Below are 15,944 nucleotides of genomic sequence, written 5' to 3' on the forward strand. Positions count from 1 at the left end.
ATGCGTAGGGCAGAGTTCCAAAAGGGATGGATTTTGGAGTGAATGTGTCAGGAGAAGACAATTGGGTTGGGTTCTGAAGGGGTACGACTCTGACAGGTCAGTAGGATTGGGTCAGTATCTTTGGGGCAAATGCAGAGGAGAATCAGGTTAGTCCACCACCCCTCCAGGCCCTGCAGCTCACGTGGGCAACAAGGAAGGACATGACAGCTATCTTGGGGGGGCTCATAATCTGGTGGGAGTCACAGGGCAAAGATTCACTGAATACCGAATCTGCAAGAATACAGAATGATGCTTTGGCCCCACTCTGGGAGAACCATGGAAGGTGGCTCACGTCAGTGACTCCTGGCTGCCCGGCACAAAGCAGAATAAAAAACTGCTGGAGGGGTGGGAAGAGATCTTGGGATTTTAATTTTTTTCTGTGGTAACATCAGAGAGGGCAGTTTCCTTTTGGAATCTAGACTTCTGTGGAATGAAGAGATTTTCTTGTGAATGGGAAGTCATTTCGTGAAAGTGCCAGCACTCCATATTGCTGGCATTGCCTCATTTGGGACAGAGGTTCTGTGATGCCCACTCAGCTCCAATGAGCTACGCTGAGCATTCTGTGAAGAAGGGAAAGACATAGTGAGTTCCTGCCCTAGTGGATGGTGTGGCCTTGGAGTTGAAGTAATTAATATCTTGACCTAAGTCACTGACAAGTTTCTGAAGGATATAGTAAAGCCAATACCCAAACAGATTCCAGATGGACACAGGAACACCTAAACATGAAGAGACAACAGGGAAAATACCCATGAAGAAAACAGGGAGGGACTGAGAGACCTGCTTGATGGAAAATACCATAAATGGGGGTCGAAGACAAACAAGTGAACACACACATCTGTTAGTAGTTGCAAAACAAAACAAAGTTCTAAATTTCAGCAAGAAAAAGGCAAATATCCCAAAAGAAATATGAACAAAAGGATAGGGACCAGTAATTCAAAACAAGAACTGTAAGAGATCAGTAATCACAATTAAAGAAATCCAAATTTAGGATACCAGTGATACCTCCCAGACTGACGAAATTAAAAATAATGACAATTTCTCAGGTTGCTGAGAACTAATAAGAGAAACAGGCAGAAATAATAAGAGAAATTATATTTATTCCTGCTGTAGGAGTATAAATTCACACAACTGTTCTGAGAGGCCATAGCAGTGTTTTTGCATTTTGATATAGCAATTATAGGACAAAAAAACTATCCCAGAGAGATCATCACAGAAAAATGTAAAGGCATATATAACAAAAATTGAAGACAATCTAAGAGTCAGTCAAAAGAGGAATGGTTAAATAAAATGTGGTACTCATACTTTGAAAAAAGCTGTTTAAAAGTGAAGTGAATCCCCACATGGGAAAAGTTAACCACAGAACACTAAGTGAAAAAACAAGTTCTAGGACAACATGTAAGGAGGGAACGCATTTTATAAACCAAAGAATCAGAAAAACCATAACTTGCGTGCAGTGTATATACACAGAGAAAAAACTGTGGAAACACAAACATCAAAATATTAACCCTGGTAATTTCTAAATAGTAGGATTAGGGGAAGTTTGAGTTTTAGTTTTTACATTGTTTGAAGTTTTACTATGAACATAAACTACTTCTGGTACTTTATAATAAGAGAATTATCTTTATGCTGATTTTCTACTTTAAAAAGTCTGAATGAGGACTTACTATTTTGTTTTCAAATACGCGGGATTAGTTTGGCATTATTTTATCATATCTTTTTATGTTGTCCCTACAAAACTTTCCCTTTACTTTAAGCATTGTTGTTCAACAGAAATTTAATGTGAGCCATACATGTAATTTTAAAAGTTCTAGCAGCCACATTAAAAAAAAAAAAAACAGGTGAAATTAATTTTAATGTTTTATTTAACCCAAGATTGCCAAAACATCATTTGAACATGTGACCAATATAAAAAAGATTGAGATATCTTACATTCTAATATTCTACTAAGTCTTCAAAATCCAGTCTATATTTTATACTAATAAGCACATCTCAATGCGAACACAATTTTTATCAGAAACTATTTGATCTGTATTTAAATTTCATAAAATTCACATCTGAAAAAGCAGAGTCACATATCCAGGTTGTTCTAAACACACAAGTTCTCTGGTAACTGAATCAAGTAGTTTTAAAATGTATATTTAAATTAGTTTTAAATTATATTTAAATTAGTTAAATTAGACAAAGTGAAAAATTCAGTTTCTTGGTCATAGTAGCTACATTTTAAGTGCTCACGAGCTACATGTGACTAGTGGCTATTAAGTCTGTACTGATCTTTTAGCTTCTTGTTTATAACGGTCTACTTTTTATTTCTATTTAGTTTTTCATCACTTCAAACAAATCTGAGACTTTTAAACTTTTATCTGTTTCCTTGGTTATGTACATATTCCACTGGTTAATCTGATTTTGTGCAGTGCCACACTGATCACTGTAGCTTGACGAAGTGTTTACTATCTGGAAGGACCAGCCGACGGTCTCCCCACCCTCTCCATTTTTTCTTGGTAACTCTTTCTTGATCTTGTTATCCTGTAATTTCGAAAAATCTTATCACTGAAGTAACACAAACATGTAAATTTCATTTTTGTTAGTGAAATCTAGAAATGTAATTGATTTTTTTCCCCTAGAAACACTGAATGCTTTTATCAGATTTTCTCTCCTTTCAAGACTGGAGGGATGCAACTGTTACTTCTTGGTGGAGATGTCTTCATTATCCAGAAACTAAAGGCTACAGTTTACAGCAGGCAGAAATGGGTCCATCAGGATGTGGCTGAATCTTGACGCGAGGCCATCTGCTCCCCGGCATCACTTAGGAAGGGATTTCTTTCATGGTCGAAAGGGGAGGGCACCTAATGGCTCACTATGGGAAATACAATTAATTATGTGGTTATCATGCCACTATCTGCCTTTACCAATAAGAGCTGCAAAAGATGTATGCCTCCGAACGACAAAGAGCTTTTTAATATTGCCCTTGTGTCTAGCAACTTTGCTGAATTCACCTGTCAATTCTAGTATTTTTCCTGCAGATTCTTTTGAATTCCTAGAAATACAATCATATTGTAAGTGTGATGATTTTCTTCTTTTCCAATTCTTATGTATTTTATTTTTCTTGTCTTACTGTATTGGCTAGAACCTTTGTCACAATGTTGAATGAAGTGACTGATAGAATCTTTTTTTTTTTCTTTTTAAGTAGGCTCCATGCCCCATGTGGGGCTTCAACGTACCATCTTGAGATCAGGAGTGGCATGCTCCACTGACTGAGCCAGCCAGGAGCCCCGAACAGAATCTTTGTCTTGTTCCCAAACTCAAAGGGAAAGTTTGTAACATTTTACCATTAAGAATGTGGTTTGCTGTTGGCTTTATATATTGGTCCTTTATCAGATTTAAAGAAGCTTCTTTCTATTCCGAGTTTCCTAGGAATTTTTTAATGAATGATATCAAATTTCATCAAAGGCTTTTCCTCACTGATTAAGATGATCACGTTATTCTCTTATTATGCAATTAATGTTAATTACACAGATTGATTTTCTGGTGCTGAATCAATTTTGCAATTCCTGGAATGAACCCAACTGGGTCATGATATATTTGCCTTTTTACATTACTGGTGGATTTTTGCTTCTCCATGCATAAGTGAGACTGGCTTGTAAATTCCATTCTCATAATATTCTTGTCAGGTTGTGCTAAGTTCATAAAATGAACTGGGATGTATTTCTTTGTTTTTTGTTCTCTAGAAGATTTGGTTACTATTGATATTATCTTTCTTAAAAGATTATAAGCCGCCTGGGCCTAGAGTTATCTTTGTGGGAAAATTTTAAGTTACGTATTGTTTTTAAACAGATATAGGGCTATTCAATATTCACGTTCCTATTCTGTATCAGTTTCCGTAAGTAGTATATATTCCTTGTTTTTCTAATTGTCCATTCCATCTGTTCCACTTCCAAAATTATTTGCAGAAAGTTGCTCATAAAATATTCTTATGGAGGAAAAAATTGTCTACAGGATTTGGAGTAATGCCTCCTTTTACATTTCTGATATTATTTATACCTTCTCTCTTTTTTCCTTGGTCAATCTTGCCAGGGTTTATTAATATTATTCTTATTCTTTTCAAAGATCCAACTTTGTGGTTCTTTTAATCCTCTCTACTGTACTTCCTCCCCTATATGATTAATTTTACTCATATATAATGCTTCCTTCTACTTTCTTTAGATTTAATTGGTAGTTCTTTTTTCTGAGTTACTGAGAAAGGTGTTCGTTTTTTTTTTTTTCCCTTTTCCAATTTTGCTTTTATAAAACAGTGATCCTCAACCTTAGCTGCATGTCACAATCACCTGGGAGCTTTCAAATGCTTGAGTCCCATCCCCAGAGATTCTGATGTGACTGGTCTGGGATGTGGCGTGGGCATCAAAAGCTTTCCAAGTGATTCTACTGTGCAGCTACAGTTGAGAACCACAGATTTAAAGCCATACCCTCTAAGTGCAACTTCAACTGTATCCCGTAAGTTTTAATTTTTCTCGATCATTCAAACTGTTTTAAAATTTCTGCAGTGGGGGCGCCTGGGTGGCTCAGTTGTTAAGCGTCTGCCTTTGGCTCAGGTCATGATCCCAGGGTCCTGGGATCGAGCCCCACATCGGGCTCCCTGCTCCTCGGGAAGCCTGCTTCTCCCTCTCCCACTCCCCCTGCTTGTGTTCCCTCTCTCGCTGTGTCTCTGTCAAATAAATAAATAAATAAAATCTTAAAAAAAAAATTAAATTTCTGCAGTGATTGTATGTAAATTTTTTAAATGGGCTAATCCAATATATGGTTTTAGAAGTCAAGTAAATAGTTACTTTGGGGAAGAAGAGGGTTGTGATTGATGAAACACATGGGAGCTTCTGAAGTGCGTGTTCAATTTGTGATAACTCATTGAGCTTATTTTATAACTGTTTCTGTAATTTTATAGTAAACTTCAATATAATTTTTTAAGAGAGAAATAGATCTCATACACGGAGTGGGAATTATAACGGCAATAGCCTTCTCAATATTAATACTAGAAGCTAGAAGAAACAGCATAATGCCTTCTCAATTCTAATGGAAAATGATTTCCAAACTAGAATTCTGTATGCAACCTTTTGATCAAATGGGAGGGTAAAAATTAAAACATTTTCAGACAAAGAAGGTTACAGAAAAGTTACCTCCCCTGCCCGTTTTCTCAAAAACCTTCCTGGAGAATGTGCCCACTTAAAAAGAGGAAATAAACAGGGAGATGAAAACACAAGATCTTATATTTAATATCTTATATTTCAGTATAAGAGGATGGCAAGAGAAATTCCCAAGTTGACAGTCATGCAGCTGGCCTTAAAATTAGTGCACCTGGGAGCAGCAGGCTGGAGGGTTCTAGATGCAGAAATCCAAGGGAAACTAAAACCAGGAGAGCGCCTGTTTGTATTTGACCACAGACAGATTTTTCACTTCTGTCAGAGTACAGGGAAAATCGGGTAGCCTCTCAGAAAAACCAAACAATTAGAAAACCAAAATTAGGGTACGAAAGGAGTGATTACTCCATCCAAAAAATGGGGAAGTACAATCATTGTTCAACTCAGCTGTAAATGGGGGTTTTACAGTTAGAACAACATAAACAGGGAGCACTGATTTAGGCAAGCACTGTGATGTAACTCTATGACACGAGGGGGAAGGAAGGGGATTTTGCCTGCACTCTGGTGTGTGGGGAGCTGTGGATGAGGTTACATGAGATAATAAATCCTCATCTACAGTGGGACATCCAAAGAGAAACTGAACTGAAAAATCAAGAAATAGTGTAAGCACAGAGAAGTGAAAAATAGCTAAAACAATTTAAACTCGGGGGAAGTGAAGGATGGGAAGGTGTGGGGCAGGATGCTGCTACTTTCTCTTATGAGCCCTGGAGTACGTGTCTTTTTCAATTATGTGTCTACAGTATTTTCATAAAAATAAAATTAAACTTAAAAAAGGTATAAAAAGAAAAGAATCCCAAGAGCCTACCAAGTCACTTTTAGCTTTAAAACTCTGGATAATCACCAGAATCATCCCTGAACAAAAGGAAGCATATCTGTAGCACAGATTAGTAATCATTATTAAGTACTGTTTCAACCCCGAATTCTCCCCCATATGAAGGGCCAAATTATCTACATTTTAGTACAGAGTACATGAAAAGCTGGAGCGTACAAAGCAAATGTTTTCATTTATCAGGTTAGGCTGAATTTACATTATTGCAACTGACGTGTAACTTTTCAGAAAGGTCTATGAAGTTAGTTTGATCTCTTGTACCAACACAGGATTACTCAATTATCTTCTATGCGTTGATAATTAATGGGATTAAGTACCCGAATCAAAAGGGAAGGTATGGTTTGTAGAAGTGAAATTACCTGAAGAAAGTCACGAAGAACTGTACCAGGTCCATAAAATTGCTGTGCTGGGAGAAGGCGATCTGTGAGGGAGAAACAGGGAGCGTGAGGAGGGAGGCTACACAGGAGCACCAGCAAACTCGGCCTTCTCAGTTCAAGAGACACACTTGAAATGTTCAAGGAGAGATTAATGAAATTGTTTTTCTTGAGGGAAAGTGGCTTATCCCTTTAGTTTCTTTCCTGGCTTAACCGACAACCCAAAAGTAATGTCCTGAGGCTTCAACACGAACTCCTAGAGTGCCCACCTCTCTGCTCTTGACATCAGATCTAAGTTCTTTTAGTGTGACCTTGAAGACTTCCCAGATTCCCAATGTGAAAACCCCAATGCCAGGCAAGCCAGGTCGCTCGCTACATCCTTGGGCCTTCCTCTGGACAAAATGCTCTCCCTGTTTGCTTCAAGCTGGAGTTCCTGGATCTGCCTTGAGGCAGGGAGTCTCATCTGTGCCCTTCATCCCTTTGATACTTACATGCTCAGTGAATATTCACTTCAGGATAGTATCCTTTTTTTTTTTTTTTTTAACTGTATCTCAAATTTTACTACACTGAGTATCATCTGATAGTCAATATAACACCAGTTGGAACCTAAATAATTTTATCACACAATTAATAGTTTTTATGCCAAGAATATAAAAAATCCCTTATGTAGTTCATCTAAGACACCACTGACTGAAACAGGCATTATTTGATATACTATCAAGAAAAAACACTGCCAATTATACTGACAAAATATGTTAAAAATCATTGACCGTAAGATGCATCGTGATTTCAGAGATATCAGAACATGAAAAAAATGAGGATTTATTACTAAGTGTGATAACTGTGTTGTTATTATTATCTATAATACTCATAGTATTAGCCAGATGTTACGGCATATTCCCTGCTTTTTTAAAGGGAACATAGCCCTCCTTGGGGAGACAATGGTACCATAACTAAAACAATTATTGAGTAAGGCAATGGTTGCTCCATACAATAATTATGACAAAAATCAGAGAAGTAAATGATTAGCCGCTTCTTTTTCTAATCTCATCCAACTCCCTATCTTTGTCAGGCAGCAGCTCCCATCCTATGGGTAATGCAAGAGAAGTGTGAGACCCAGGCCCCGGCACTGGGACAATTCAATGCTTTGTGTTCTTTTTATGGCCAGACTCAAAGAGGCAGAAGAGGTTTCCAGTGTTTGCCTTTTTTGATGGTCTTATTTTCCTTCTGATGTTCCACAAATAAAGTCCCAATACTACCTATTTAGGCCTTAGGACATTATGGGGCATAGAATTTGCCGTTCTTGTGTCTCTCTAGTGCCCATTTAGAATCAGAAATACAAAGATACATAGACTTTATGCCATAGGTAAGGAGAAACCCACATTCTTTGCTTTTCCTTAATTTTTTAGAGTAACTAGTCACAAATAAGAAGACTCCTTGAGAATACTACAGCCACCGTCCTTGCGTAAAGCTTTTTAATAAGACTGGAGAAGGACAATTATTTAAAGAAGGTTATTCGATCTTGAGGAATGACGATTCCAGGTTACAACACATAAAGAATGAGAAGGAAACAGATTCTAGTCCATCCAATTCTGTTTGTAGATTTTAATCTTTTCAAGCATTAGTATGTCCTCAGTGTTTAGACTTAAACAGATCCTGAGATGCTTTTACTCACTTTCAGGTGCCACAAAGTATGGATGTTAATTGTACCCTCCGAGACTACCAGGGGTCTGTGTGCGCTGTGCCACGTAACACTCCCGCAGTGCTGGGATCACAACCATTAGCCTGACTTCTTGCTGACACAGGGCCACACCACGTTCATGTCTAATTCAAAACCACAACGAACCAACAGAAACTGGCTGCCAGGGTGGCTGCTACCCAAGACTCACATTACTCTAAAAGGGGATTTCTTTTGTTAAATGTTATTCATCCAAGTCTCCACGGTTACAAGGTTTTGTAGGGAAGCAAAAGTCCTAACAGAAAAATGTTTATGAATAGACTGACCACTTAGAAACGTCTAGTCTGGGCGCCTGGGTGGCTCAGTTGGTTAAGCGACTGCCTTCGGCTCAGGTCATGATCCTGGAGTCCCGGGATCGAGTCCCGCATCGGGCTCCCTGCTGAGCAGGGAGCCTGCTTCTCCCTCTGACCCTTCCCCCTCTCATGTGCTCTCTGTCTCTCTCATTCTCTCTGTCTCAAATAAATAAATAAAATCTTAAAAAAAAAAAAAAAAAGAAACGTCTAGTCTTGGGCGCCTGGGTGGCTCAGCTGGTTAAGCGACTGCCTTCGGCTCAGGTCATGATCCTGGAGTCCCGGGATCGAGTCCCACATCGGGCTCCCTGCTCGACAGGGGGTCTGCTTCTCCCTCTGCCCTCTTCCCTCTCGTGCTCTCTGTCTCTCATTCTCTCCCTCTCAAATAAATAAAAAAAAATCTTAAAAAAAAAAACAAAACGTCTAGTCTTGTTCAACACCTCACCCACCATGTCAGTTGATTAATCTTTGATTGACAGGCTGATGAACTTATTGTCCAAACTGTGAACTTCTTTTTTTTTTTTTTAAGATTTTATTTATTCATTTGACAAAGAGAGCACAAGCAAGGGGAGTGGCAGGCAGAGGGAGAGGGAGAAGCGGGCTCCCCCCCTCCCCCGCCCAGCAGGGAGCCCGATGTGAGATGCGGGACTCGATCCCAGGACCCTGCGATCATGACCTGAGCCGAAGGCAGACGCTTAACTGACTGAGCCACCCAGGCGCCCCTGAATTTCATTTTTCAAGACAATATTTTGATCAGCCCTTTCTTTCATGATTTATTATAAAATAAACATTAAAACAGACATTGAAGTGTTTATGGCTTTTCTGACACTGAAGATAATGAGGACTTCCTATAGTAAGATATACTTATTGCAAAGAAGAAAATGTCATTACAGACAGTAGGTATCACTCCCCACACTCCAGCAAACCTAGAATTTATGTCCCCTTACATAATCTGCTTCTGCCTTACTTTCAGTAATAAGTTTGATTAAAGTGTGCTTGCCCAGAAATAGGGAAAGGGTGGGGCACGATATATTTTTTTCTAGCAAGGCTTTGACAGGCTACTTGACTTTATGCCATTGAATAATTTCGATTTTAAAAAAGATAAATTTAAAAAGGTATGGGTTGGGGGACGCCTGGGTGACTCAGTCGGTTAAGCGTCTGCCTTCAGCTCAGGTCATGATCCCAGGGTCCTGGGATCGAGTCCCGCATCGGGCTCCCTGCTCTGCGGGGAGCCTGCTTCTCCCTCTGCCTCTGCCTCTCTATCTCTCATGAATAAATAAATAAAATCTTAAAAAAAAAAAAAGATATGGGTGGCATTGAGTTGATCTTGTATTTAACTTACTATTCCCCGTTTTTTTTTTTTTACAGTGTCCTATACTTACTCCTACAAAGTATGTGCAAAATTTCACCACACTGAAAAACAGATTCTGTAGAACACAAGTGGCCATGATCCATGCCTCATTTACAGTATTAAGCCCACCAGGTCCATTATATTTTATTTTTATTTTTACACTACATTAAAAACTAATGATGCACTATATGCTGGCTAACTGAACATAATAAAGAAAATATGTGAAGTCTTTGTATATTCACTATACATCAATAAAATGGAAAAAAAAAGAAAAAGAAAAAAACCCAATGCTAATACTTCACATACCAAAAAATAACAGTAATAATAATTCAAATCAACCACGGTGTGGGAGAGCCCAAAATGGAATAAAAATAACAAGAAATGAATTTAACTCTTTTAGTAATAAACAACAAAACCAGCCACACCAGAGGAGTGGGGAAGAAAAAAGCTGGTCTAACTTTGGAAAGCATGATTTTGATGATACATGGTAGAATGAAGATAAAAAATGAATATGCACCCACATTTTAGTTAGTGAATTTGTTCCTCAGAAGATTATGGGTTAGCAATTCTAAAACTACTTAAGGTGTGGGGCACCTGGCTGGTGCAGCTGTAAGAGCATGGGACTCTTGGCTCTGAGGTCATGAGTTTTAGCCCCACATTGGGTGTAGAGTTTACTTAAAAATAGATAAATAAAAACTACTTCTAAAAAATGAAAAAAATTACTAATACTTCTATTACAAAAGAGTACAATGCACATAGCATTACAGAATAATCTAAAAGCAGGGATGAAAAAGAGGAAGGAAAATAAAAATGAACCTTAGGAAGCTTCTGAGAAACTTATTAATATTTTAATATTTCATTGAAATCCTTTTCAGATTTTTTCAAAAATGTAATCATATAGATTTACATCTTCTTTTATTTTTTTATTCAGAAAAAAATCATAAATATAATTTTATATCAAGACATACCTATGTCACAAATAACTCAATCTAACTTTGAATATTTAACTTACTCTGGGATTTTTTTTCTTCTATTATAATCATTGTTGCATTAAACATACCTTAAGCCATAAATAAATAAATAAATAAATAAATAAATAAATAAATAAATAAATAAAATGTGCTTGCCCAGAGACCCTCTGGGTGTGTTAAATAAATCTGACAAACTAAACTCAGAAGCCCAGCCAGCCCCAGGACTTAGGGTAGGATATGGTGGACCTGCATTTCCCAAGCACTAATTCTGTGCTTCAGCCAAACACGTGTTTTCAGGTTGCTCTAACTGCACTTGGTCCTTCCATCACCAGAGCGCCCTGCCCACCCATCTGCAGTGGAGCCCCCCTGCCCCTCGCTGCCCAGCCCAAACACTCCCTTCCTCATTCAGTCGCTGGGAACTGGCTCTCTCTTCTCTACACTCTCAGTGCCTGACCCACTTCTCCCCCAGGGCATGGGACAGTCATATTCCACTTTATTCTGTGGCTGTCTATGCAGTGATGTCCTAGAAAAAAAAGATTTCTGTACTCTTCTGACTTTCTAATTGTTGCAGGAAAAAGAATGGAAAGGCAATTCCCTACCCCTCCCCCCGCCGTCTGAGGCAGATACACCTACCTCCAGAGAGCAAATAACACCATCTTATTCCAAGAACTAGGCCATGGTTCTCAAACTCTAGAGAGCTTGCAACAAAGTGCAAATCCTGGTTCTGTTCGTACTCCTCAAACTTTAAACTCCCCAGGTGATTCTGATGCCAGTGTCTAAAGACTGTACTTTAGGAAACTGTGAAACAAGGAATTAAGGACAAAATCTACCCTGCTCCTTTCCCAGAACAATTCCTTTAGTGTTTCAGGCACTGCACTGAAAAAAAGTTGTCATTTTTACTTGGAAGGTTTGGCTCCGAAAGAAATTAAACTGGATCTTCTCCAGGGGTAGGGGTGTCATGGGGATGGTGTACGGGAAGGATGAGGGTAGAGAAAGAGAGGGTAGTGCTTTGAAAAACAGAGAGGCGTGGCCCAAACCTTGAGACCAGGAAATGGAGGGAATGGAGAAGATGTTCTAGAGTTTTGAAAGTGCCGAGGAATATGGGAGGACTGCATGGTAGGCCTGGGGAGGCTCTCCGGCCTCACTGATTATTCTGTGCCCACATGGCCAAGCTTGTCACACATGAGAATGAGGGCAGCTGCCTTGAAACAAACCTGATGGCTGTAAGTCAGGGTACCTGGAGCAGGACTGACTAGTGAAGGCAAATCAGAGGCTCTCCCTAGATCTCTGGGCTCCAGTAAGCCCTGAGGTTTCTATACTTCCTGAGAGAAGGGGATGGGGCTCTCTGGGAATGAGTTTCTTATCATCTATGGTAGGGAGGGTGCTCTAAAACAAACAAAAAAAGTGACACATTTCTTATATTCAACTACCACAGAACAAATTCTTTTTCTAACATCTGTATTTCTAACACTGCATTTCTAACATTTCTAACATTTGTGTAATCCACGAAATAGGTATTCGGAAACAAGTGAACAAATGGATAAATGATACTGAACTGATAGGGAACGACCACTTTAATACAGAAGGTTTGAAAAGAGAGAGAGGGACCTCTAGTTTGCATTTAGCTTCTCCACCAAGAACAATCTTCACTGTTACGAACACACAAGACAGGCAGAGGATGGGAAAGGACAGCTGGCCCCCCTGAGAAGTAGAGATGGCCAGCTCGTGGCAGCACCTGTCAGGCTCTGAGAAAACCCAAGGTCTGTGTGTACCTGGCAGAATCCTTGTCGGGGGCTCCCATGGCTCCTGAGGCCAACAGCTTCACCAGGGCTCAACTCTGCCCGGTCTGGGAGCCGGTCAAGACCAGGGCCCCTCTGCTCTTCGACTCTCCCCAAGAGAAGATGCTCTGCAGACGCTGAAGATCTCACTTCAGGACCTGAGAGGGCCAAAGTGGCCTTGGCTGCCATCTGGGCTCCTGGCTTCACCATGCCAACCTTGCCGCATAGTTCTGGAACTGCAAGGCTGGAAGCCAGGAAAGAACAGATCCTCCCATAAGAGCTCAGGCCTGTCTACAGACAGCTCCCCACTCAGGCCTCAGCTGTGTCAAAGACAGAAGACTCTATGACCATTCTAACCTGGGCCTACTGCCACTGCCTCCTTGAGTTTTGCTGTGACACAAAAAACCTTTCTTGTAGGAAATTTTGCCATTTGCAACCACATGGATGGATCTAGAAGGTATGATGCCAAGTGAAATAAGTCAGTCAGAGAAAGACAAATACCATATGATTTCACTTATTGTGGAATTTAAAAAACAAAACAAAGAAAAAAAAGAGACAAACCAAAAAACAGATTCTTAACATAGAGAACTGATGGTTACCAGAGGGGAGGGGGGTGGGGGGTTGGAGGACAGAGGTGATGGGGATTAGGGAGTGTACCTGTTGTGATGAGCACAGGGTGATGTATGGAATTGCTGAATCACAATATTGTACACCTGAAACTAATATTAATGCTGTATGTTAACTATATTGGAATTTTTCAAAAAAGAATAAAGAATAAAGGAACACTAAAACAAACAAAAAACAAACCAAAATACTTTTCTTTAAAACAAAACAAAAACAAACCAAAGTTCTATATGGAACTCTGCTGAGACCACGGGCCCTGGACTTGATCCCGGTGCCCATCAACTGGCCTCACACACTACCCACCTAATGCTGGTTTGTGCTGGCACAGAAACTGTATACCCAGGCTCTGGTCAGAGTTAATTCCACTGAACCACTCATTCCTGACGTGCAAGCTAACACTCACCATCTGTGCACGCCTAACCTCCCAGCTCAATACTGCTCTGTACTCACTTCCCTACGTATCCTTCCAGCCATTGCTTCCACCACTCTCTAGAACTCCTATTCCACCTTATCATGATCATTAATAATTTAAAAATCATTAAGAACTACATATACTTGGTTGAAATACCTACAAGGGCCAAATAGCTAATCATGCAAAGCAATGGTTCCTGCTCCCTACGTCCTCTCCTTAAGGTTTTTCTCTTTGGCCCCCACCTTTATTTAGGTTTCTTTTCAGTTCTTCGGGGGTTACCTTTTAATCACTAATAAGTTTTTTAAAAAATTTGCTATTTCTTGACTTAACCATTTTAGGCATCACTTACTGACTTCCTACTATAATGGAAGGTGACTGAGGCCACCATCCCCACTTGCCCTTTCCAGTCTAGTTACATCATTGTTTTTAGTGCCTCTGTCAGTTTTGGTGTCATTATTCTGAGGGTGATGGTGCTGGAAGGATGCTAACAGAGACGGGAATGGACAGAACACCCTTGGACACAGGGAAAGGATGTGCCTGTTACCCATAGGCAGCTGTAGGTGCAGGAGATAATGCAGTGTGGCCCGCTGCAAGGCAGCGTCCCAGGCCTCACAGCCCGCGGGGAGGAGCCCTCAGGCCTCTAATGCACCCCTGCTTGGAGGTGAAGTCAGTGGCTCCCAGGGAAGCTCCCTTCGCCATTTCACCAGGGTGAGGCGTGTTAGACAGAGGGTTTTGTCCCTGACTCCTGACTGTTCTAGAGACTGCCCAACAGCAGTCAATAACTGGTAAAACCTTAGTAAAATGCTGTGCACTTCCTGCAAAGTAAAAAGAGAAGGTCAGTTCCAAGATACATCCCAGCTGGCCTAGATGTGCTAAGGTCTCAGCTAGCTTAGGCTGCAGGCCCAGCTGAGGCTACCTTCAGGAGGTTAAATAATAAGGTGGACCTTTATTATCTTTTTTCCATCACCTGTATTATCTTTTTTCCAATTTTTTATTACAGAATTTAAAACTTCTTAAAAAGTAGAGAGAATATTATGAACCCAATGTGCTCATCACCCACGTGTAGTAATTACCAGCTCAAGGCCAGTCTTGTTTCATGCATACGCTACCCACTTTCCCCAAAATCGTATTATTTTGAAGCAAATCCCAGGTCTCCTATCATTTCATTCTTAAATATTTCAATATATATAGTACCTCTTAACTACCCTCTTTGTAAAATTAGGATGTTTGTGTCCTCATCCCTTTCTTTTCTTCTACCTCTCAACTCTTCTGACAACATGCTAGAACAATTCAATCCCCTAACACCAGACTGTGCAGACTGGGATGACAAATTCTTGGTCTCCAACCCCAGCTAGCACCTTAGCCCTGGTCGGCAATCATTCTGATAATATCAGAAAAAGTTGTCAGTACCTTTTAGAAAAGGTGCAAAAGTTGCAACAAAGAAAGAACAAAGTTCTGATACCAACCCAAAAGCTCCCGTACCTACAACTACACATCCGTCTAGTACACATCTGTGACATGTCTACCACTGATCAACACTATGCTGTCACTGAGGACACAGAAGTGCAAGACATTGTCCTTGCCCTTAAGGAAAATCTCTGTAGAGTGAAAAGCCAGATGAGCCTAGAGCTGTGGAGGCACAGATGAGAAAAGAAAGTTGCTATGGGATACACCTGAGGGTCACTTGATGGACCCCTCCCCTGGGTTTCTAAACAAGAATTCTACCTGAACTCCCAAACTCAGGTCCAGCTCCTTCCAATCCATCCTCCCAACTGCTGCCAGAGGGGTCTTTTCTGAAAACACCGATCTTCAGTCGCTTCTTGGCTTACAACATTTCAACGACTCCCAGTGGTTTTCAGGCTATAGTTCTAAGCCCTCAGCCGAAACCTCCAGTCTCTTCCCGACAGCTTTCGCTTAGTTCTCCAGCACCTTGCTCATAGCACTGCCACTTCACGTCTGTGAAACTCCCGGTAGTTCTTGAAGGTGATTGGGTATGCCCTTTCCCCACCCCAAATACCCCTACTCCCCCACCTCACGCTCCTGAGACTCAGCTCTGGTACTGCCCATCCTCAGACTCAGGCGGCACGGGACACTCCCCTCTCCTCCCAGGGCTCCCAGGAGCACGGGGGCACAGCCTGCCACCCAGCATCGCACAGCTCCTCCTGTCCATTCAAGGCTGCTGCTTTGGGCCACAAAGTCGGCTGAGTGAGCAGATGTTAAAGGAAGATGTTAAAGGAAGCCTCCTGGGAGAGAGATCTGCTAGAGATGGAGATTTACTTCCCAGCCATAGGTGGTATTCACCGATGGTGTGGATGAGACTGTCCAGGGAGAAAGGGTCCAGAGGAAATTCAA

The 15,944-nt window shown here is 40.6% G+C and overlaps 1 protein-coding gene across 2 annotated transcripts in view; it reads right to left on the reverse strand.

Moving 5' to 3' along the window:
- ATRN (attractin) overlaps positions 1-15,944 on the reverse strand; it is a 156,758-nt gene that overhangs the window by 21,958 nt on the left and 118,856 nt on the right. The window contains exons 25-26 of one of the 2 annotated variants that reach the window (XM_045885483.3): positions 6,414-6,475; positions 1,884-2,893 (exon numbers count right to left, since the gene is read on the reverse strand). In XM_045885483.3, the coding sequence (XP_045741439.1) occupies positions 2,860-2,893; positions 6,414-6,475 (96 nt within the window). In that variant the 3' untranslated portion in view covers positions 1,884-2,859. Of the gene's footprint in view, positions 1-1,883; positions 2,894-6,413; positions 6,476-15,944 lie in introns of those variants that run through there. The other variant, XM_045885482.3, reaches the window with a different exon arrangement.

This window comes from Mirounga angustirostris, unplaced genomic scaffold, assembly GCF_029215605.1.
Source record: "Mirounga angustirostris isolate CCGP_5_RB_7025 unplaced genomic scaffold, mMirAng1.0.hap1 SCAF_10, whole genome shotgun sequence".
Classification (NCBI taxonomy): Eukaryota; Metazoa; Chordata; class Mammalia; order Carnivora; family Phocidae; genus Mirounga; species Mirounga angustirostris.